Genomic DNA, 25,037 nt, shown 5'->3' with positions numbered 1-25,037 from the left:
TACAAAAAGAATTAGCATAGCGATTTCAACAAATAGATTGGAAAACATTTGAGAATAACAAAATCAATATCTAATCACTAAACACAACATCGTTTGCAATTCATAAGCAAAATATATTAACAACCAATAGCCTCTCGGTAGCAAACATAATATGCTTTCAAGAAACACATACAACGAACAACAATATACTACAACTACAAGGGTTTCTAAATATTTATAGGGCAGATGGATATGGAATAGCAACATACGACAAAAAAGAAATGCAACTAAAAGAAAATCATTACAAAATAAAAGATGGACCTGAGTGCCTAACAATTTTTGAAACAATAAAAACCAACACAATTCGAATATTTAATGTCTACAAACACCCAAAAACACAACTAGAAAAGCTTCTTCAATGCTTGTAAGAATTATATAACATACAAAATACAAACACAATAAGTTATATCGTGGGATCAACATTGACTTCCAAAAGCAAACAAGGCATCTAAAATTGCTAAAATAATTCATTTATCAAATAGATATGACTCAATTAATAAGTTCACCGACAACTGTATATGGATCCACTCTATACCATATTTGGATAAATAACAACAGACAAAATCTTATCCCTGGGACAAACTTCGACTATTGGTCTGATCACTCAATTGTTTTCACAACACTTTAAAAAATATTATATTAAAGGATGAGGGTAGGCCTAGTGAATATAATTCACTTTGTTTTTTTCGTTGAGGTTTTTTTGCGATTGGTTGTGGGCATGTGATCTCCACCTTTTTCTCCTTTTTTTCTTCTTTCTATTTCAAGGCAGGCCACTTAAATGTCTTTCAACTTGTTGAAAGTAGCATTTGGATTTTTTGGCCTGCCCTTTGGGGGGGGGGTAGGGTATAGTGACCAGTACGATTTGGAGAAGCTAAAAATGTTTATTTATGGTCCAGGTGTAAATGCCTCAATTTCCTCATCACAAGCACAGATCACCAGACGAGACGTCAAGGATACCGGGGAGCCATCTTCTGAAGTGTTAGAGGTGGCTCGACATGAATTCTTATGGTGATATGCTACCGTCAACTGTGGAGGCAACCACCACTCGCACCAACCTGCATTGCCCAGACAAGCTTCACCAGAGAATTCATGTACCGCCCTTTCTTTGATTCGTTTGCTTTGCAATTGCATGCACGGTGGCTCACGAGTTCTTCTGGTCTGGGCTTTGCACCGCCCGAAAATCCCTGCACAAAAAAATATTCCTCAAACTCTTTTGCCTTCCCTCCTGGAGCGGCTTGCTGCTGGTGTAGCGAGGCATGCTCTATGCAGTGTCTGATTCACAAGGCATGGTCTCACATTCTCCAAGAGTGAGGGCACCGTCCAAGAAATTCGCAGCCTGCGTTTCCAAAACATCGCCCTGCTTGCCATCGATGTAATATGAATCCACCCTTAGCGACGTAGCTCTTGTATCTATTGGCATTTCTCTGCAGCCCCTGGAGTCCCACAAAGGTCGTTCACCGCCATGCCAAGGGCCATAATTGCTGGCACGTCCCAACCGGTTGGTTCTCCTGCCGTGCGTTCACCTTCGCCAAAGTGCTTGTAGACGAAGGTGTTTGCTTGTTCTGGCTTGCTATGTTCTCGGTGAGTCCCAACAGAGATCACACACCTCTCTTGCCGCATGCAGCTGTGTTGCCGCCTGTTCGTGCCTCTTCGCATTGCTCCGAGTTGCCAGCCAGCTTCCATACGTCGATTACGATGGCTTATAAGAGGAGACGTCAATTCCAGGTCTTTGTTTAGCTGTCTTTCATTGAGCTACTCTTGCTTCACCTACCTTGATACATCAACAGAATAAGAGGGCTTTCTGCTCATTCCTCCCAGCCATGATTCGTAGAGTGCTCCTCTTTCCTATTGTCTGTGAACTCTTTGCTCAGTTCCTTCTCCTTCCTTCTTATTGTGGAGCCTCTCTCGAGAATCTCCCTGAACCCTCTGCATGCCATGAGTGTTCTTTCAAAGGACCTTATTCTTTTGACCCCTCTTGGCATCCTTCTATAATGCTAGGCCTGTTTTCCCTAGGCATTAACTCGCGTGTCCACACTTGCTCTGTCAAGCCCTCTGGTTTCTTGCTTCACCATATCCACACCAAACAATCTAGGGATTATGGTTCATGTAACATTCCCTTCCCCTTAAGAATGGTTTATGTCCTCGAAAAAAAAATTGGGAAACCTCCTCTGGAGACTACTTACCCTTTCCCAAGTTGAACTCTCTTCAGATCTATCTTTCCACTTAATTAGACATTCTTGCCATATAGTATGTCGTGTTCTTTTTTCTTGTCTATCTAAAATTCATTCTGGTTCATGTGGTAAAGATGCGGGCTCAACGAGTTCAGCTAGGACTTCATTTCCAATGAGATTATTATCCTCCTAATTTTCTTTTTAGCCTACTAACATGAAAAACTGGATGTACTTTACATTCCTCAGGTAAGACTAATTTGTAAGCAAGTTCTCCAATCCTCTTAAGTATTGTGAATGGTCCACTCTACCTAGGAGACAACTTCGTACATTTACCTGTCTTTAGAGATTCTCAAGATTCAGGTACCTTAAGGTAGACTTTCTCATTTACTTCAAACTCCAACTTTCTATGGTAGGGGTTTACATAAGTCCGTGCTCTATCTTGAGCTCTTCTTATGCTATCTTTAGCTGACTTAAGCGTTCGATTCATATCTTCAAGAAAGTCTTTGGCTGCTTGAACTTTCTCTTTTTTGAGTCCCACTGTCATTGGGGCTCTTGGTTGAAATCCATACATCAGCATGAATGGACTAAAACTTGTACATGAATGTTTGGCACTATTATATGCAAATTCTAATATGGGCAGATACTGTTCCCAATTAGTTTGCCATTTACTTACATATGCTCGAAGCACATCCTCAATGATATGATTGACCCTTTTAGTTTGACCATCACTCTGTGGATGCTCATATTCAATGAAGTTTCCAACCTCTTAAACACAGCCCTCCAAAAATGGTTGTTAAATTTGCTATCCTGATTGCTAACAATACGGGCTAGTAGCCCATATAGTCTATAGATATGCTTCATGAATAGCCTAGCTAATTCTTGAGTTTTAACATCTTCGCTAACAGGAATAAAGTGATCCATCTTGGTCAACCGATCCACAATTACCCACACAGAGTTGTGCCCCCTCTGTGTCCTAGGTAACCCCAGAATGAAATCCATGGAGATGCTTTCCCATTTGCCAGATGGAATCTCCAATGGGTGTAGGAGACCTCCTACCTTAAGGTGCTCAGCCTTATTGATCTGGCATTTTTGGCACTTCAATACATAATCTTGGACATCCTTACCTATTCTAGGCGAAAAGAATTGTCTTTTCAGAAGCACATATGTCTTCTAAATTCCTGGGTGTCCAATACTCGGACTATCATGACATTCAAAAAGGATTTGGTGCCTAATGTCATTATCATCCGGGACACATATTCTACCCTTGTAGAGAAGACCTAGCCATCTTCAATAATATATTTTTTCCACTGGAGTCCTTTATCACCAACCTGTAATGTGTTGCCATTTCCATGCGACTCCTTAGTGAAAGCCTCTTGATTAGTTGGATCCCTACTTTTAATTGCTTTCCATATTTTAGAGAAGTGAGGATCAAGCACACATTTTTACTTTAAGGAATTCCACATATAATAGGAATTCTAGAAGGATTTCTCTTGACTCCCCACTCCTCCACATGCCTTCCACATGCTTGGCATGTGATCTCTCTTATATTATTGGAACACATGGACATGAGCCCACCTCTTTATATGACTCACTCTTCCTAGGAAATCATTCTAAAATTGAGTAAAACTCAATTCATTAACAATTGGCATTCAGCTAAGAGAGTCTGCTACCACATTGAACTTCCCTTTCCTATATGTCAGTTGTATATCAAACTCTTGCATTAACTCAGCCCATCTAGCTTTTCTACCTTTAAGCTTTGGCTCTCCTCTGGCTTATAACAAATCCACTTGATGCTCTCCTAATCAAAGATGATCTTAAATTTTGCACCATATAAGTAGTGCCTCCACTTTTTAAAAGCATAGACTATAGCATATAGTTCCTTCTCATATGCCGAGTATTTCCATTGGGCATGATCTAACTTTTTGCTTTCAAAAGCCACTGGTTGACCTTTTTGTGTAAGTACCGCCCCAACATCAAAATCACTAGCATCTGTCTCAACCACGAATGGTTCATTAGGATCCACTACTTTTAAGACAGGAGCTGCTGCTATAGATACCTTTAATTTTCCAAAACTTCTCTTTTGAGGTTCATCCCATATGAAGGTGCTTCCCTTCCCTTTAAGCTGGTCCATCATCGGAACACCTCTACACCATGTATTATGGTGTCCCAAACTTTTTTATCACTACCCTTTTCCAAAGAGACCACATATTTATGGGCACTAGGACTCTCAGGCAATTTTAATTTCTTAACTTACGAGTAGTTGAAGAAATTATGTGTTACACTATCATGAGCCATCACTCTTACTCTTCACCCCTTAATTTTTCCATGCATCCTCATTAAATCATGAGGATCAAAGGTGGGCTGCCACATTATGATGATAGACAACACATGTGGGTGCTATCCTCATGATAGACCTCTACCTCAGTGTACTTTTTAGTACCATTAAGTGGCAACACTTGCACCACATGTACTTATCTTTGTGGAGATCTATTTGGGGCTTTAGCTCCTGTTGGTTTGTTTTTAGGGCAATTCCAAGTAGCATGGTCTTTACCCAAATATTTGAAGCAAAAATTTTCTTGCTTGGCTCTTTCATAATCTTCTTTCTTCAAGAGAGGATAATTTTGTGTTTGAGGTTTCTTAGGTGGTGCCTGAGGAACCTCCTTCTTAAAGTGCCCCTTCATTTTCAAATTGGAAAATTTATTGAACTTTGGAACAAAACCTGTTTGCTCTGAAGTTCCAACTCTGAATTTCCCCATCATATCATCAAATATTCAGGCATACTTAATGGCTTCCTCAAAGGTTTTAGGAGAATTTCTTTTCACCTCAACCTTATAAGTATCTTTAAGACCTCTCACAAAACGCTTATTTTTTGGAATTTATCAATTCCTTTTAACTTAAGGACTGCCTCCCTATAGTTTACTATGTATTGGACTAGAGTGTTTTTACTCATAGTGGAATTGTCCCAAGCCTCCCATGCTCTTTCTAATTCATTTTTTGGTAAAAACTCTTTTAGGAAGGCTCAGTCTAATACCTAGGAATTATTTCTCTCCCTGAGGCTCATCCACCATTTATAGGCTTTAGTTCCAGGAAAGACTTGCTTCCACAACTTGATTTTCAGGAGGTGTATTCTTGAGTCAGTGGAAGTTTGCCACTTTTGCAAGAACGTATAAACCGCATCTTTATTATGCTCCTTTTCTTCCCCATTGAAAATTGGCAGTTTTAAGTCCTTAAGGATGTTCGAGGTTTCTCTAAGTCGAGAGGTGGACCTCTCAACTTGATTAGGAGGAATCGGTGATTTTTCAGTAATAGATAATAGATACCGATTGAGAATCGACTATCTTAGTTATAGCTTCGACTAGGGTTTTCAATGTATCATTGATAACTCATAGCTGTGTCTCTATATTTTGCTTTCGAGTTTCAAGTTTAGTGAATTTCGTATACGGAATTCCATAATCACTGTAGTTTATGTCCTCCATTTCCACGTTATCCTCTTGATTTTTAGTTTGTACCTCCTCATGTATTTCGTCTCCAACTATTGATTTTCCCTTTCTCGCCCTTTCCTCAGTCTCCCTAATCGTATCAGCCCTTTCTAGAGTTGTTATTTTCAAGATATGTATTTTCCAAAAATTATAAAGCGAAATGCTTTATGTCAGAGAGAAAAATGTTTTGCTCACTTCCCTGGTATTTGTTCAAGGTGTTGGATTTGTTTTTGAAGTCGATGCGTCCTCTCATGCTTTTAATTCACAATCTCAAACTCTCAAATCCCACTTTTAGTTTCCTCTTCTTTTACATTTTGAACTCCTCAAAATGATCTCCAATCTTCTTCTTTGAAAATGGTGAGGTTAGGAAGATCGGGAGGAACAAGGGGGTAAAAAGGGGTTTTAAAGCCTTAGGAAGAAGAGGGGTAGAGAAAGGTGTTGAGTTGGCTTTTTCTAAGGTTTTGAAAACCTTAGATTACGTGACTTTAACAAAGCTTAGAACTCTGTGTGTGTGTAGCGTGCAGGTTAACGAATAGACGAATTGGGCGATGATTTGTTTGCGCTCCCATTTGCAGGCTCGTTCAAGCAATTTCAGCTTCCTCTGCTTTGAATTCCTACCAGTCTTGTAGCTCTTGCTCTCATGACGATGGCCGCACGGTAGCCTTGGAAGTTGGAAATCTTCAGACTCGTAGGCTCGCAGTGCTCCTGTAGCCCCATGCGCAACTATGTTTAACAGTAGGCTAGCACTAGTGGCCTACTAGTACTAGATGACAGTGCATAGTGCGCACGGTTCTCCAAAGCCCATCGTCTCGGGCTGCTGTTGCACCATTGAATTGTTACTGTATAGGTCGCATGACTCTTCAATTCTACGAATCCGTATCTGCCAAGCCTCAAGGTAACATTCAAATCCTTCTGCTTCATTCATGAACTCTGCGCCATCGCTCAAGGCAGTAGATTGAAGGATTGGCAATGGGATTTGTGCCGTGCGTGGTCTCTCAAGTCACCACCTCCACCTTTGTCAATTTATAACAGCCCGCGTTGCACAAATCATCAAACTCTAGCTCTGATACCAATGATACATCTACAGAATAAGAGGGCTTTTTGCTCATTCCTCCCAGCCACGATTTGTAGAGTGCTCCTCTTTCCTATTGTCCATGAACTCTCTGCTCAGTTCCTTCTCCTTCGTTCCTATTGTGGAGCTTGTCTCTAGAATCCCCCCTGAACCCAGCGCATGCCATGTGGACCCCTTTTATGCCAAGTGTCCTTTCAAAGGACCTTACTCTTTTGACCCCTCTTGGCATCCTTCTATAATGCTAGGCCTATTTTGCCTAGGCATTAACTCGCGTGTCAACCGTTGCACTGTTAAGCCCTCTGGTTTCCCGCTTCACCATATCCACACCAGACAATCCCGTGATTATGGCTGACATAACATGCCTCTCGCATGTGCATCATATTCTCCCTTCAGCAACATGCCTTCGCACCCTGCCTCTAGGTATTCCATGGACTCTAGGAGTACTTTCCAATGAGGTTGCATTTCCTTCTTCTTATTACTCCATTTTTGCTTAAACTTCCTGCTGCATACTCATTTGCTCTAGTGTTGGTGATGCAATTTTCCACTTCCTTCTTCAGACAAGCTTGTTTCAGTGTTGGTGATGCAACTTGCCGTTTTGCTACTGCAGAGTTGGAGCACAAATTTGGAAGGAAACCAGAGAACGTTGTTGCTATGAAGACGATTCCAAACGGTACTGACAGCCGTCAATCCTACATCTCTCATATTCGCTTTTGCAATTGCTCACACCAAAATTTATTATCAGCACTCTGTTGTGGTTGCAGACGTTCAGCCAGTGCACAAACAAACAGAAGAGGGTGACTGGTCCATGTTTGACGTATCTAAGAACTTCTTGCATCCTTGTGGCGTGGTTCGTGATTCTATTTCTGGTTCTACTGTAGAGTTTGAACAGAAGTTGAGGAGGAAATGGAAGAAACAGGATGTTGCTATCAAAACGAGTGCAGAAGGTAGTTTTAGGCGTCACTCTTCCAGCGCTGCTATTTGGCTTTGCAATTTTTGATACCCACCTCATTTTATTGGCTCTGTTGTTGTCACAGATGTTCAGTCCGTCGAGAAACAAACGGAACACAGGGACTGTTCGATGTTTGATGTACCTGAAGGCTCCACGTGTCCTGGTGACTTGACCTTTAAAAATAGTCTTTTTGAACGTGGGCAATGCTCAAGGGATGCTCCCATCCATATTGGAGATACTCCTGATGTGAAGCCTGGCGACAATGCAGACATCGAAAGAGTTGGTGACAATTTTAGCCAAAATGGTCATGGCTTTGTGGAAATTGTTAATTCAACCACAATATTTAAATGCCCCTTCCTATTTGTGTGTAGAAACTATGAGTGCTAAAAGAACTTTAGCCAAAGCAAAGAGTGTAATGCTAGAGAGCCCTACACTCAAGCGACCTCGGAAGTCTTTAAAAACTGCATTCCACGAAGTAGCTAAAGAGGCTTACGTAGAAGGTTAGCAAGCTTCATTTGCACTTACCAACCATTATTTGTTCCACCATGAATTCATGCTACTGTAGGGCACATACATAGTCTTACTCACACACAATGTACATGATATTTTTTTGCAAACCATAGGCTGTGTGTGTATCCACCTCGATTATCACAAAATCTATCATGCCCATCACCAAAGATATGGTTCCTCTACCTGATTTGATCATCGATGAAGCCCATGGAACATACAATGCAATGGTAGCTTCCAGAACAAGAGTGATCGTGCCTTCAAAAGGCTCCCCCCTTACTACAGCAGTAGTGGCGTTCACATGCAATGAGAAATTGCATGTGCCCCCCTCGCCTGTGGCCTTTTGAGCTACAGTAGTACCCTCAATCTGATAGAAAGGGTCTATCTCGAAGTAATCCCTGTACTGTTGCACAAAGCCATGGGGGACAACAACCAGTGTGATTGTATCATGATTCTTGTGGTCTGTGAAGTCGGCACGTAGGATAGTAGGGTAAGGAATGTCCTTTGCTTTATATGTTCTGTATTTTGCTAGAAGCTTACCCTCGAAAGCAAACCTATGGCAAATACAGTCTTCCTTAGTCTAGGCATTATAGCACACGGGTTGAAGTCCCTACTTTGCAAAGGATGTGCCCGAGGGAAACAAGCAAGAGGAGTTGAAGCATGCTTTCAGTGCTCAAATAGCCAAGCTTGCCTATGGTACACAGGCAATTGGCCTTATTTGTTTTTCCTTAATATTAAAATCTTGCGACCCCAAGTACTTATGTTAAACAATGTACTTATGTTAAACAATGTGACGCAGGTGTATGGGATATTGCATTTCATGAATGTGAATGGTCAACTTGTGGATTACTTGTGCGGGTCATGTGGTGGTGATTGTGTTAGCCGGGATGCAACATATCCATATTGCTATAGTTGTGATGCCACTCTCAGAAGGTTGTGCAGGTGTCGACACTGAGGGGGAGGCTTCTACTAGAAGATGGATATAATGTTCTTGTTCAGATCGTGGGGCCACAGGTGGATGTTGTTTTGTCACTGCAAACGAGTTTCTTGGACCTATATGAGGACAATGTTCTCATGGTACGCTCGATGTTACTCGAGTTGAAGCCCAGTGGCAGTTTTACCATCAACAGGTTTGGCTATGTCATTGATTTTGACCCCCACAGTAAGTAGTACCAGTGCCGCCATAGTTACTCCCACATACCACTTTTTAATTCCATGCTTTTCTCACACTAATGATAGCTAGATTGCTTCCACATACATTGGTTTACTAGTTCCAGTTTTCCATTACTTATAGTCATGGTAGTAGATTGCTCGGCAGAGGCTTTTGGATGTAGCGAGTGAATTGCAATCTTCATCCTTATGAAGAAACAATTTTCATCTTGGAATTTTCATTGCTCGCACAGATATTCTACTCTCACATATTATCTTCTTTCGCACAACTATGGTTCTGAGTGTGCATCCTTGAAAAAGAGATACTAAAATTGAATTAACTATAACATTCTTTTTCGGTTCATGAGACCTCCGTCACCATGGCATTCTCGAGCTTTGAAATTTCCATCCGAAAAGCAAGGTACATAGGCACATAGCGTTGCGCTTCTCTTTGATTGATGCAACTCCCATGAATATGGTACTCTCAAAGCCTTAATTTACTAAAAGACATTCATATTATTGCATCACATTGTGCTATACTGACATGCTACATAACGTTTAACTCATGACCTTCGCATATACATGTTGGTAGATCAAAGCGGAAAACCCTAGATACACATAGAATATGGATACATCACTATGTTTGAGTACGAGATACATTGGCAGCATAATGCATTTCAATGAGCGGAACCCACAAAACAATGACATCATTGAGTGCATCTTACAACTTATTCCTTCACAATCTTATGATTTTTTGGTGGAACAGCTCTGGAACTCCATTCAATTGATACCAAAGACATCCAAAACACCCTAGTACTTGCTAGCGAGAGTACTTCATAGTGAAGCCAGCAACCATGTCATGCTTTAACAAGTGAAGCAATATGCTGCCACTGCTGCTTCATCAAGGATCATGCTGAGCGATTGTTTGAGCCACATTGCTGAGAGATTAAGCATTCGCTTCACTATTCTCAAAAAGCAAAGAGACAAACTACATGAGCTTCAAAACATAGAGAAAGACACAGACATGACGATCTACAAAATTGTATTAGATGAAGCGACATGCCCCCCAACCATACATCCAATATGCCCAAGCATGGATGAAGAGAAGGAAGATTTGTTTGCAAAGGGCACACTCCTAAAGAAAAGGAAGTACATTCACAACTTCGATGCTTATGACATGAATAAAACCAAGACTTTCAATGCAGAACACAAAAACAACACCGACATCATCACATGCTTAACCTCATTAAACCCAAGAAAAACATATGAGTCAATGTTGAGTACATTGTTCAAATGCATAAGGTCATCGAGGAAAACATGTGGAAGCCCATGGTTGTCACTTGCAGAGGCGAATGACATCCATATCGAAGAAGACCTTACAATAGAGCATATCTCCACATGTGTTAAAACATCATCTATGTCCCAAGCAATCCTTAATGATTGCTTGGCAAAATTCTCAGACTCATTGCAAGTCAATTACAATATACTTCGATATAATGGGTCAAAGTTGAAAGTAGTAAACCAAGCATCCTACATTGGCAAAAAGTAAGCACATAACATACTTTTAGATGAGACATGCCATCCACCCACTTTTTCACCACTTTTCAGAAGAGCAAATATTAGGACCTAAAATCTATGGAGTGAAACTGAAGAGCTTGAACTACATGGGTTGCTAAACACGCACACAAAACTTCCCGCAAAGGAAAGTGCACAATATTACATTGATAGAATGAAGGATTTAAAACATTATGTGGCAAGAGTAGTGAACAAAATATGTTGAGATATGGTGCCATGAGCACATAGATTAAAGGGCTAAGGTATGGTATAGGAAAGAATTAAAGTAGCCACCCTAAGATGTGGACTACATGATGTGGAGATGTGGATTGAGGTTATCCACAAGGAGAGATGTGGATGAGAGGATCACACATGTGTTGACTATTCAAAGGGCACTCTCTATATAAGAGGCCTATCATGTATTGTTGAACACACACATTGCAAGAGATATAGATTTGCTATCTCCCTCTCATGTCTTATTTAGTGTGCTTTGAGCCACCTTAGTTCTTCCGCTGATCTTGTGTGCACCAGGTTTAGCATGATCCTACATTCTTTTGACATGGTATCAGAGCATAGGTTTAGCTCTCCTAGTTTAGCTCTTTAGTAGATCACTAGGATTGCTCCCATTCCTAGATTAGTTTTATAATGTAAGATTAGTGTTAGATCTTGAAAGTTCTTGTGAGAATTCATTGAGAGAAAGAGCGAGAGAAATCCATCTTTTTGAGAGAATTCCGTTCATTCCACTTCTTCTCGAGAGATCTTGGAGAAAGAGATTAACGAGAGTGTTAGGAATGTTTTAGAGAGACTATATCTCTCTATCTTAGTCTATGCTCGGCCCAGTGAGCAATCCTCCCATAGTTCAAAGCCTCAACTGAACGAGCAGTCTCTACAACTTCAGCTCAATACGAAGGCGGCTCAGACTACGAGACCTATTCAATGCCTCTTCTAGAAGACCTCACAGCAAGCCCTCCACCATTGCCAGTGATATCAAGCAGCTGCGATTATTGAACGGCTCACAGAAAGAGGCGTAATAGAGTTTTGGATGCGTTAGTTTCGGGCCTCTACAAGTCCTATGTGAGGCATATGATGCAGATGAGCCTCGAGAAATTGGGCAGGAGTCCATTGTCATAGAGAAGTGCGGTGAGTATGCGGATGTCCACTCTCAGCACGAACTCACACAGTGGTGGCCAATTGGAGAAGGTGGTAATAGGGCTGCGGTTTCGGTGCCTCCAAACATCAGCGAACTGTGCTCTAGCACAGGAACTGCGCTGCTCCACTGAAGCACTCCAGCCACCGAGGCTCGCACAAACGACCTGCCTCTTCAATGACACAGTGCCAAGAAAAGCTTCATTAGCAATGGCTCCCAGTCTCCTACAAGCACCAGTCCATCAGTGATCTGTCGACGGCGCACTTCATCACTCCAACAAAAACCTGGTGACTCCGTAGACACAAGCTCATAAGCAGCAACCGAAGTCTCGTGTTTCCATCCCTCCACAGCTCCCAGCAATGAAGGAGCCTCGATCTGCTTCAACAGCCAGCGAGGTGGACTGATAGCAGTAGCGACGGGACCTTCGACTACCTGCTTCTACAGCTCCCTTTTGCTGAAACGAACTGGCAAAGGGATTTCTCTTGGGCACATAAGTTGGAAAGGCATTGACGAGTGGATGAAAGGTCTGAGCTTCACAAAACACTCCTGCGAAAAGTCTCAACTCCACTAGCCACGACGCCGTCCTCATTACATCGCAGACGAGATCTCTGCTGAATTATCTCTTCACAAAGTCCTAAGGTCTCCACAATTGACACGTGTCAGAGATAAAACTTAATCACAGCTAGGGGTGGTTCAGTTAGTGGGGTTAGGTTCAGTTACTTGGATCATAGTTAGGTTTGTTTGAACTCTGGGTTAATTCAGTTTAGTTAAAAGTGTGCCACGTGGCATAGGCCTACCTCAGCACAGTAAACTCTTGCCAAGCACAATTTTCAAGTTGCATGTGAATAGCCTATGACACATCATCAAAGGCCCTCTTCTTCACAAAACCTTCAACAAGGCGTAACTTGCAATCCAGGAAAAATTTGGACACGCTCCAAAAAGGAAAAGTGATCGTCTTTCCGAGCTCTACGCGCCTGTCAGATCAGAATCATTGTATGCAATTAGACACTGCCAATATTGAAAGAAATCAATTGGTAAGACCTTTGCAACAAATGAAAAAGCAACGCATGAACGCACAAAGCATGCCGAAAGCACAAGTGCATGAGATGACCATAGCAGAAAGCATGGCATCCACACATAAAGCATCAAGGCACATGGAAGAACAAAGCATCATGCAACCAGCTACGTCAAGCAAAGAAGCAAACGCCATCGTCATCAAGCCATGAGCAGAATGACAGGAACAACATGTATTGAGAAACAAAAACCTTACCAACCTTGCCTATATGTTTGTAAATCAAGCCTGACCACCTGAGAGTAGCTATGAAAGCACCCAGGGGAGGTATTGACATGTAGAAGCCACACTTGACCACCTTAAGTAGCAATGTATGCACTAAGGGGAGGTGATGGATTTGTAAACTCACATCTGACCACCTTGCAGTAGCCAAAGGATCATGGCACCAAGGGGAGGTGTTGAGATATGGTGCCATGAGCACATAGATTAAAGGGCTAAGGTATGGTATAGGAAAGAATTAAAGTAGCCACCCTAAGATGTGGACTACATGATGTGGAGATGTGGATTGAGGTTATCCACAAGGAGAGATGTGGATGAGAGGATCACACATGTGTTGACTATTCAAAGGGCACTCTCTATATAAGAGGCCTATCATGTATTGTTGAACACACACATTGCAAGAGATATAGATTTGCTATCTCCCTCTCATGTCTTATTTAGTGTGCTTTGAGCCACCTTAGTTCTTCCGCTGATCTTGTGTGCACCAGGTTTAGCATGATCCTACATTCTTTTGACAAAATATACAAACTACAAAGGAGGCCTACTACAACAACCGTTAGACCCCCTTGCCACGAAGAAGTTACCGAGCATAACCACAGAAGGTGAACTTGCAATTAAGGGTGACATTAGTCTAAATGATCCTTCTTTATGTCCACAACAAACACCCAAGAGGAAGAGACAAACTATATGCCATCGTGATCTCTACCTCTAGGAAATAACTAAATGATCCTTCTCTATGTCCACAACAAACAGCAAGAGGAAGAGACAAACTATATGCCATCGTGATCTCTACCTCCAGAAAATAAGGGACACTCCCAAGTTCACATGTCTCTGCTACATTAACATTTCAGCATAGACTTAAGAAATCGAGTCAGTAGTCCATGATGAAATTCCAATGAGGGCACGACTTCATAGCACCATAATCTTCATCAATAGCAAGATCAACATGTATACCTTGCAGAAACAAACTATGAAATAAGAGGATCCCAACCCTGAACGTCAAGAGCATGACTATGGTGATGATCACGTACGTGCCCATGCTAAACAACATAGAAGCAAGGCTGATATCGATTAGGATTCCATTTTGCCAAATAAAAGAACTGACATACGATGGACAATATGGAATATGTGGAAGTGTGATCAATGTTCTCGCAGATGTGGAGAGAGCTCAATGTGTCCTTCCATGATTCATTAGTGACAGTGCAACTGTGATGGTAGCTATCAAGAGAAAGCTACAATATAATCATAACTACATGATTGGGCTTGTCCGCCCAACACTTACAATTCGAGCGCTTGATTTCCCTTTGTACAAACTGTACAATGTAAAACTTAACAATAGCTGGGTGCAGCACATAAGGAACATGCAAAGACAAGAAATGAAAAAAAATGATGTCAATGAGATGATGCATGCAATGCCAATAGAAGGTGACATCGAAACTGATATTACCTTAGTGCACGGTATATAACGGTAGCCAACAAGTGGTTGACTTTGAGGATAAAACCATTGCAGTTGTACCATCTGAAGGATTCACTCCCCTCAGCATATTCAAAGACACCCATTGCAAAGAGTTGGCATTTCCAAACATCTTTTTCGGACAAAAGCTAGGACATACAACATCTCAGCAGCTACACCATACCAAAGCATTGCACAATGGGAATTAACAAGTGCAGACAGAAGGTTCGCTTTAAGCATTGAGAACTTGTTCTTCAAAACAATGAAGATTTTAGTTCGACAAGTTCTATCCTCAACATGGGTATGCATGAAAAAAGGAAAATTTAATGGAAGAGAAATCCATGCGAGAGATGCAATAGCAGACACAAACATTGAGAAACTGCTACAATCAAACATCGGATTCCGTGACTTGGTATGCCTTCAAACTTCACTAGTAATCCCACAAAAAACCATTGCTTACATCATTGGAGACTTCACCATTGACTTAAACAAAAAAATCGTGAATCATCACAATTACACCAATTCATGTCCAATAACAACATGTGCCAACTCATTGACACCAACACTACACTCTACAATTCAAGTATTGACCACATTTGGACAAACAAAAACAACCCTTATATACGCACGGGCACTAACTTCAACTACTAGTTAGACCACTCACTTCTCTACACAACCATCAACTTAAAATGACAATGGCAAGAACATTTAAAATGGGCAGGCCCTATGAATGAAATTCATCTTGTTTGATTGGGCTAAGTTGCACTTGCTATTTGCATCGGATTCTTTTCTTTTTCTCCCCCCCCTTCTCTCTCTTCCTTCTTCTCTCTCTTTCTCTTGCTATTTGCATCCCATTTTTTTGGGCCTACCCTTTGGGTACGTCTAAGTGGAGGTTCTTTAAAATTTAGATGTTTCTTTTTGTGAAAGTCCTAGATTTTATGATTGGTCAGACTCCCTAATTTCTATTTCTTTCCCTTGAAATCCTCCACTTTTTTGTCTCCTCTCTCTCTCTCTCTCTCTCTCTCTCTCCGCTCCCCTGCTCTCTCTCTCTCTCTCTCTCTCTCTCTCTCGCCCCCCCTCCCCCTGGTGCTCTCTCTCTCCTTCCTTTATCTCCTGTAGTCTTCCTACACATCATCTCCAGTGTATTCTTTTTCGCTTTTGTAGGCCTTATGAATGATTAAATATCACTCATCTTTTTCTCCCCCCCCCTCTCTCTCTCTCTTCTTCTTCTTGTTCTTCTCTTTCTCGAGGCAGTGAAATTCATATTTCTACCATACGCGATGACCTGTGCGGCACTTGTCCCGGACCAGCGGTGCGCGCACACGCGTGCGTGCACACACACACAGGTTTGAAGATGGACAAAACTTGCGGTTTAGGCCCACTTTAGGGCACGAGGTGTTAATGACGCAGTTTGTACGTTAAGTATGATGTTTAGGAAACCGCCACCTTTCGTCAACCTGTGTGTGTTTGCAGAGGGGCTATGGATGGCATCCTGTAGATTTCCACGCAGATCCCCATCTTCCTCTTCGTTGGAGCTTCCCATCAATTCGATTTTCTTTCTTCTCATCAACCAAAAATCGCGATCCGTCTTTCCGATCCCTCTCGATCGACCCTCCAGGTTTGCTCCTCCACGATTACTGTTGAACATCGAAAATCGGGAAAACAAATGCTTCGATTCTATTGTGAACGAGGGGGGAGGGGGGGAGAATATTAGAAAAGGATCGAGATTGGTTAGCTCTTGATACCTTGGTAATCGTGTACCGTTCCATCTTTTGGCAGTTCTCTCTAGCTGGCCTGGCCAATATTACCAGTAAGCTTCCGATCAAGATTATATGAAAATATATAGAATCGTTTCCAGGATCAATGTATTCAAAAGCTGATCAGGCGATTTCCAGCCGCATTGAGAGACCTTTGATAATTGGAAAGACGGCAGCCGTATGCTTTATTGTAAGGTTCAATTGGCACCTCACGGCAAGATGGGCATTCGGAGAAATACGTTTCTGGCGGGTTAACTTTCACAGGTGAGAGGCACGGTTCAAAAACCGAGCCAGCAAAGTCCTGCACAAATTATTTATGAAATCAATTGTTGGTCTTGACTCTCAAACTTTTAATATTCAAAACTATTTGGGCGGAGAGTGGAATCTTGTAGGAAATTGTTTGAGCGATAAATTGCTTCCCTTAGCCTTTTTGGCAATTTGCTGTTCTCATTTTTCGGGGTCTCTCTTATCTGTGGTCTGACCCCTAGCAGTGCTAGCTTTTTGGATCCTTATTAAGCGGTTCTCCCTCTTCTGTTATTTGCCTCTATGGTCGTTTGACAGATTTATGCGACCTTGAAACTTTTATGAGGTAGATGGGAGAGCATTTCCATGGATTTTATTGCGGGATGTGCCACAAGCACAATAAGGATATGATTCTTGAGGTGCTTGATCCTCTTACCAAGATCGCTCACTTTATTCCGATGAGAGGGTCAGTGCACCATATGAGTAATGTATTTTGTCTATATGAATTGCCAAGATCTATAATATCAGATAGGGATACGAGATTTACCAGTCATTTATGGATTGAAGTATTTGATGCACTTAGGACTAGAGTTATGGGGATCATCCTAAACTGGATGTCTCAACTACCACAAGGCAAATGATATGGAACAGAGTTAATGATTAAAAGCATCCGTTTACAGGGATGAGCCCTTTTTGAGTTGAATTGTGGATTTAGATCAGCAAGCTCGAACACGGTTGGGATTCCCAAAATGTCATAGATTATGTAATCTAGATGTGGGAGATGCTAGTACTAGCTAAAGGAAATATTCACTAAATCATGGATAGGGCTAAGACTTAAGCGGATGAAGAAATAACTTTTAGGACTCATTAATACGCGAAGTCCTTGACTATAGAAGAATACAAAGAGTTATCACCTGGTTATTGTGGGCCATGGCTGATTCGAAAAAGAATAGGCAAAGTAACCTTGTGAAGTTTTCGTCCAAGTTGAGGCCTGCTGGTATTGTGATAATTCTTTCTATCTTAAATGGCGCGTTGCCCTATCAGCTAGATTTAGATTTAGATGCTCGTTGGGGAGAGACTAAAATGAAAATGTTTAGACTTCACAAGCATTTGTAGCTTGAATGAAGAGATTTTGGACTACCTTTTGATTAGCCTTCTCCTTTAGTGCTAGCCTTCATCATGGCTGAGTCTGCCCTTCACCTCCGGAGTGCCGACAGAAACTTAGTACGAAGACTTTGTATAAATGGATGCTCAAGTATGTGTGGGTGTGTGGATTTGTATGTGTGAGAGTATATTTTTATACTATGGTCTACACCCACTGTTGGGCGCTGACGACGTCAGTGGGGATGTCATAGTAGCTAGTCCCTGCTATGCATGATGGAGTTAATGGTTTTCAACCTTGCGAGTGACTATCATGAGATTGAAATTGCACTATGTTGTGTTTTTAGAGGATGAGTTTGGGAATGTTCTTGGATTCATCTAGGTATATAAGGTTGCACGTTGCAATGATTTTTGCAACCTAGTGATTCATTGATTGATGGTATTGTCATGTTGCTAGACATAGGAGAAAACATTGAGCGCAAATCGGCAAGAATCTTGGACTAGGGAGAAGCACAACTTCGACGTCGGAAGATATCTACGGTGTTGCTTTCATGGCATGCACGTTTTTTCTCAAAGACTACCTGAAAATCTGTTTACTAGATAGGGAGAGCATTCTTATCATTAAGGACGCTGATCTTGAAGAGGGAAGGGAAGTTACGTTCTAGTTGAAATGGAATATGATCTTGGAAGGGTCAGTGGACACTATGTCCTTAAGAGACTTCAAGAATATATAGATAATAGATGTAAAGGTGTCATTTGATATAATGTGTTTTTTGTAAATTCAATCAAGGGTTTGATTGCCAAGGTCTTCGATGTGGGGTTTGAGACGGCTAGGTGGTTTGGTAGACCAATGTGCAAATTCATGTTACGAACACACGAATAGTCATGGCCCTAGAGGCAAGAATGACTAAGGTATTGTGAATTGAATTCTTAGAGGGCATGAAAATTTAAGTGCATATGTCATTGACAAGCGGCAAGAAAGCTGTGTTGGGAATTAGAACCATGTAGGAGAATTGGGACGTGACATGATATCTATCTACAAATAAAAATTGTTGCATATGTTTTGAAGAGAGTTATTTATTAAACATTGGCTGTGATAACGTTGCATAGGTTGAGAGGTGAAATTGTCTCAGAAACCCATGGTGTTTTGGAGAAACAAAGGCATTATGGAGGTGTTCATTGAGGTTGTGTTTGCAGTAGGTTACTTGATGGTAACAGGTGCTAGCCAAGTCCTGTACGTGTGGAGCTCTAGAGATCCTCTTTGATAACATGGTTTACCTTGTGATGTGAGCGGAATGAAGGCTATATTGAATGATGGTAGTTTGCCGATATAGAATCCCAGGCATCTACGTGAGGTACCAACTCCCTCTAAACTCTTTCTGCTGCTAGTACCATAGACGAGGTCAGGGCCAGCCAAGGTAGCTTGTGTTGTTCGGATGTAGTGGTGCCAAAGTCCTCGATCCCATTGAGGTATGTGACCCCCTGGAAGGATACATAAAGCTGTAGAGGAGTAGCTCCAAGCTTAGCAGGATATGGTGTGGGACTGATGGCTTGCTATGGATCATCCATGCAAGAAGTAGAACCTGTAGTCTCTCGACTTGGGTCTGGGGCCAAAAAGGGACTGCCATACTTTTTGGCCGGGCGAACAAGAGAGTCAAAGAGGAGAGGCTTGGTCTTGGGACTTTCAAATGGGATTTGAAGCATTGACACTCGAGTTTGGTAAGTGCAGAAAACCCTCTGCATAGTCGATCTAGTGGTAAAATATGAACAAGAGGTAGGGTGGGATAGCTATAAAAGGTCTAGTGTGGGCTGGCGAGAGATGGTATAGAGGATGTGTGCATATGAGTGCGACCTTTGCTTGAGAGACGTCTGTCAAAACTCCTATTGCTAAACAGAATGTTCTCCTCTTTTTGGTGGATGAAGTCCCTCTTCTTCTGACGGACCAGACGCTGATATTCTCATTCGAATTTCACCTCAGTTGGAAGGTGATGCTTGGTCTCTAATTTGAGTTGCAGCTATTGCAGGGGACCAATCCAATGGTGGTAGGTGCGTGTTATGGGGAAAAGATTGAAGAGTGGCATCATGAAGGAGCGGGTGATCAGGGTGGCTCTATCTTCCATTAGGAAGGTATCATCTATATCAGCAAGCAGAGTAGAGAGGCAGGTAGCATAGCCGGAGTCATGATCAAAGGGGATCTCCTGATAGGTGATGTATGTGTGACATGTGGACAAGCTAAAGAAGAGGTAGGTGGCAGGGGATCCCATGAGGTGGTCAACTACATGGAGCCTTCTCCATGCGGAAAACGAGTGAGCCCACCATAAGAAGGCCATCTTTTCAGACCAGTGTAGGTTATCAGGTCATGTACCTTGCTCATATTCATGAGAGAGTATCCATATGAGGTTTGGGACTCGCCTGTTTGTAGAGACTCAAGATATGCCTGCCTCATCCAAATCAATGTCAAATATGATAGAGTCATTTTGAAAGTCAATGATTGAGATGTGTTAGTCTGAATTCTTGGCTTTGAAGTCTCGAAGAAGGAGAACTTTCTTGCAGCTCGAGAAGTCCATGATATCTATGTGTCACCCTCTTGAGGCCCCCTGGCAAAACGTGAGATTTCTGGAAGGAAATAGCAAATTGCAATGAGAATATCTCACTGAGTTATTACAGTTTCAAATGCTGCAGACAGGGTCTCGGTCTGAGTCTCATAGACCCCGCCTCCCTAGGTAGGTGTGTCAATGATTATTCGTCTGGGACTAGTCAAGAGTCGCCCCTCCCGGACCACTAGCCCCTGGTGATGCGCTTCAGAGATACCTAGGTTCGACTAGTGGCACTATGCAAATATGCAACTCTTCGGTAGGTTCGTATGGATGAGGATCTCACTCTTCTGCAAGTAGAGGAGAGGTAGCCTCTTACATCAATGGGGTAACACGTAAGGAGGGGTCTCTGTTGGGGTTCTCATCCTATGTGTTGCCTTGCGTGCAGTTCTTGTCCTTGTATTGCCTTTTTCTTGTTCCTTATCTTTCCCTGTATATCCTTGGCCATATGGGGAGGTTTGTACATATCTCTAAAACAAAGGGATAAGTGAATTTCCACCTATTCTATACTGCTCTTATCGTGTCTCTCATCTCATTGGTTCTAAATCCACGAGGCCCAAGAAGGGGAGAGAGAAGCCTGTAGAAGGTATGGACAGGAGAGCTAGTAAGGCTAGTAAGGAGATGGCAACTAGTGTGTGTGAGAGAGAGAGAGAGAGAGAGAGAGAGAGAGGATTGCAAAAGGATCTCCTTGAGATTTACACAGCTAGAGAGGGGAAGAGAGGGGCGATGAGAGATAGAGAGTTCAAAAGGTTTTGCATGTAGAGAGCTCTCTGCTGCTCCCGTGCAGCTTGTAGCCTGCCCCAGCTGCTCCCTGGCTGTCCCGTGCAGCTTCTAGCCTGTCCTGACTGCTCCCTGCTTCTCCCACGCAGCTGCTACTCTCTTCTGCCTCCTCGAAGCTCTGCCCTTGCTAACTCCTCCCTTCCTAGCTCTCTCTCTCTCTCTCTCTCTCTCTCTCTCTCTCTCTCTCTCCCCCCCCCCCCCTTCCCCGCTTCCAGCTTCTAACAAACTCCGAGAAACCCCTATCTTTTAACACCTCCTTCCTAGTTAGCTCTCAGTCCTCCCTCCTAACTCCCTTTCTCTCATCTAGCTGCACCTAATTCGTGGCTCTTCCTGCTGCTTTTTCTTGTCTCCCTCCTGCAAACTTATTAGGTGCTTCCCCCCCCTCCTCCCCCTCTTTGTTGCTTCTGCATCTCTTTTGTGTTTGAGTCGGCATCTCATTTTTTATTGTCAAATGGATGCTCAAGCATGTGTGCGTGTGTGACAACGTCACACAAGCACATGTACTGAGAAAAGAGCATAGTTCTTTCCCCTCTTTTTTCTCGCCCCGGGACAGACTATTTTTTCTCGCTCCCAGACAGAAGTACATTCTATTAAAACTTTGCAAACAATACAAAGGTTCAGCGATCCATAAGGCTCTAACCAAGAAAAGCTGGCTGTCTTGCACCTTGCTTCTCGGGGTCCTAGATCACTCCAACAGGGTAACACAGAGACAAGTGCCAACAAACAGTGTGGAAGCCTATACAACCAATATTTCCTCAATCAGTGAAAACATAAAAGAAGCCTTTAGGTGAGACCTTTCAGAAACTCTCTTGCCTTTCAGCACTTTTCCCATCAGAAACCTTTTGTACTCTGCTTCCATGTTGCTCGCAAGGGGTATATGATGTCATGCCAAATCTTGACCAGGGTAGCCATAGGCCGAACTATTGATGCTATTCTGTCTTGGCCTGGTTGTTCTGTTGCTAGGTCTTTTCACTTACTGTCTCCTTAGGTTGCTTTGATTTAAATGGTGGATAGCTGTGGAACCGTGGACAGTTGATTTGGCCACAGCTGAGATTGTGGTACCAGGGGAAATTTTCTCCATTTGTTACAACCACCCCCCACCCCCCCAATCCCACAAACCACACATACAGAGATTGTGGTTGCTTTGATTTTAAATGGTGCAGCGCTGTGTGACTGGACAGTTCCTTTGGCCACAGCTGAGATTGTGGTACCAGGGCAGATTTTCCCCACTTGTTACTCCCCCCACCTCCTCTCTTTCCCCCTTCTTCCTCCTCCAAACGACACATACACACTCTCCTTCTCATTCCCCTTCATCCTCAGCACCGAAAAAGAGAGGGAAACTTTGCATGAAAATCTACAAAATGCACTTCATCTAGAAGAGCGTTGAATCTTTAGTACAAAGTGTGTTTTAAGTGCCATATGAGAGACCTCTGCAACATGTGATTCCTTAATATGATAATGATAGAGACACCCCCTACAATATGTGCTGCTTGAATATGGTAAAAGAGGGGGACAACCATAAAATATGGGCTTCATTAAGGTTGTGAATTTCAATAGTCTCCTTTATGCTGCAGTTGCTTACAGGGCTGGAGTAGGCTATGTTAAGATATCTCAGCTGAGCGTTTGGAATCGCGTTTTGTTTTCAAGATGGAGCCAGCAACCATGCTTTGTCATTTTGGTACAGCACAATTGTTGTCACCCACTTTGAGAAGTAGTTGCCTGAAGTTATCATTTGTTAACATGGAAAGCCTAAAGCACCGTTCTGATTTGTTGGTGACAAGAGATGTATTCTGGCAACCAGATCATTTATTCTTATCAACTGCAGTCACACTTAGAAGACAGAGTGCTCAGTTTTTCAGGCGAGTTTTTATTGCCACCTCTGACGCAGATATCTCTGTTGACGAGCCAATAACAGAGACAAGGCTGGAAAATGAGTTTCCTCAACAAATTCAGGTTTTTAAAGAGAAGTGCAATGAAACGTCAGTTGCAAATATGCAAGAAGAACGACGCACAGCTCAGCAGAGCAATATAAGCGTTCCAAGGCATAAGAAGACAATAAATGTAAGTTCTGATGCCCTAAAACTGGGCTCAATTTTCACTGGAAAGGTGACAAATATCCAGAAATTTGGAGCTTTTGTAGACATTGGAGCTTTTACAAGTGGGCTTGTACACATTTCCAACCTGAGCACATCTTATGTGGAAGCTGTGGAGGATATGGTCCAAGTGGGGCAGGAAGTCAGAGTTGAGATCTTAGCTGTGAATTTGGAGAAAAATCGAATCTCTCTAAGGTTGAAGAATGAAGAACTGAAACAGGAAGAGGAAGAAACCAATCAATGCCAAGAAATGGTTGGTGGTGGTAGGAAATTAGGAGGCAGGGAACTGAGATTTCCGCAAAGAAGGAGCAAAGAAAGGCTCAATTCTCCAGCAAAAAAACCCCAAAAGGGTGCCATGCTGACTGGTGTTGTGAAGAATATAGTCAAGTCAGGAGCTTTTGTAACTTTAACCCAAGATTTTGAAGGTTTCCTTCCTGCATCTGAAGTGGATTCAAGTGGTGTCGCTGTGGTGCCAGAGGAATCCTTTAGGTTGGGGCAGGAGGTAACTGTTCGAGTTTTACGCACGGTGAAAGATCGCATAATACTTACAACAAAGAAAAAAGAGATAAATAATGAGGTTCTTAACAAAGAGCTGGAAATCCGTGCAACAAACCCATTTGAGATTGCTTTCCGGCGTAATCCAATAATTGCTAGCTACTTGGAGCAAAAGCAAAAGCTTGAGGACATTACAGAAACTAAAATCTAGATGAGGGTTCAATGATATTCATACTGCCGAACCGCCGAAACATAGCTGACACTGGTACCAGAACTAATGCTGAAAAGGGTTCCTCAATTACCAATATGGAGTCATATCTCACTGGTTGATTGGCCTGTCATCACAAGCATTATTGAGCAAGCAACACAGATATGGTTTCTTGTTTTCAAGGTTACTGTTTCAAGGCAAAGCCTTTGGTGGCTGAGTAAATTGTCTTGCAGGATGGGTCCAGTATACATTTGAAAAACCCTTGGCTATGAGCTGTGATACTTGTACTCATTGTTCTCCTTGTAGAGGGGTTTTTCAAGGATGCAAATATTGTTGTTTGCTTTTGGATTTTTCTGTCAATTTTAGGTGGTTCAAAGTTAGCTTGGCATATTGAAGATTACTGTGAGAGACCCTGTAACAACTAGATTTACATCTGAGATGCAGAAAGAGGCTACCTATATTCTACATTTTGGATGTTAAGTGGTCCTAATTTAATTGCCTAAGAGTTCACAAGCTTTATGCTTCCTGCAGCCTTCACAAATTTTGCGAAAATAGGATACTGCAGTGCAGTTTGACAAGAGGATGTCAATATATCCTTGATGGCATGAAATGGACGGATGCTGTAGTGTGCTTGCAAGGCCATCACAGGGGCCCCTGCAAAATGCTGCTAGCTTTATATAACCTAAGTATTTGTCTTTCCCAGTTTTTTTTGCTTTATACCATTCTGGAGTAATGGAAAAACTTCCGACTCTTAAGTCATTGAAGCTCCAATTCTGCAGGCCTCACTTATATACATTTTTGAAACTGGTTTACTAGTTTGTGCAATCTTGATACCCCATGATTGGCAGCTTTTAGCCACGTAGACATTGAATGTCCTAAGTTTAGCCACGTGCTATTGCCCCTTAAGTAGGTCATACCAGACACTGAATATCCTGAGTAACCCACTTGCCCCATT

General features: G+C 42.3%; 1 protein-coding gene across 1 annotated transcript; it reads left to right on the top strand.

Annotated features, from left to right (window-relative positions):
- Positions 1-16,316: 16,316 nt before the first annotated feature.
- On the top strand, positions 16,317-24,486 carry LOC147905529 (polyprotein of EF-Ts, chloroplastic-like). The gene is made up of 3 exons (XM_087380436.1): positions 16,317-16,429; positions 16,591-16,832; positions 22,861-24,486. Exon 3 carries the CDS (start codon positions 22,934-22,936, stop codon positions 24,083-24,085), a length of 1,152 nt encoding a protein of 383 aa, XP_087236562.1. The 5' UTR covers positions 16,317-16,429; positions 16,591-16,832; positions 22,861-22,933; the 3' UTR covers positions 24,086-24,486.
- The last annotated feature ends 551 nt before the right edge of the window (positions 24,487-25,037 follow it).

Source organism: Dipteris shenzhenensis, chromosome 1 (genome assembly GCF_047967505.1).
Source record: "Dipteris shenzhenensis isolate YYH24624 ecotype China chromosome 1, Dip_SZ_1.0, whole genome shotgun sequence".
Classification (NCBI taxonomy): Eukaryota; Viridiplantae; Streptophyta; class Polypodiopsida; order Gleicheniales; family Dipteridaceae; genus Dipteris; species Dipteris shenzhenensis.
Note: the sequence above shows the minus strand (reverse complement) of the source record. Positions and strands in the feature narration are given on the sequence as shown.

Coding starts and splice junctions, on each gene's coding strand:
- LOC147905529 (XM_087380436.1), top strand. CDS start 22,934: ATGGAGCCAGCAACCATGCTTTGTCATTTTGGTACAGCACAATTGTTG.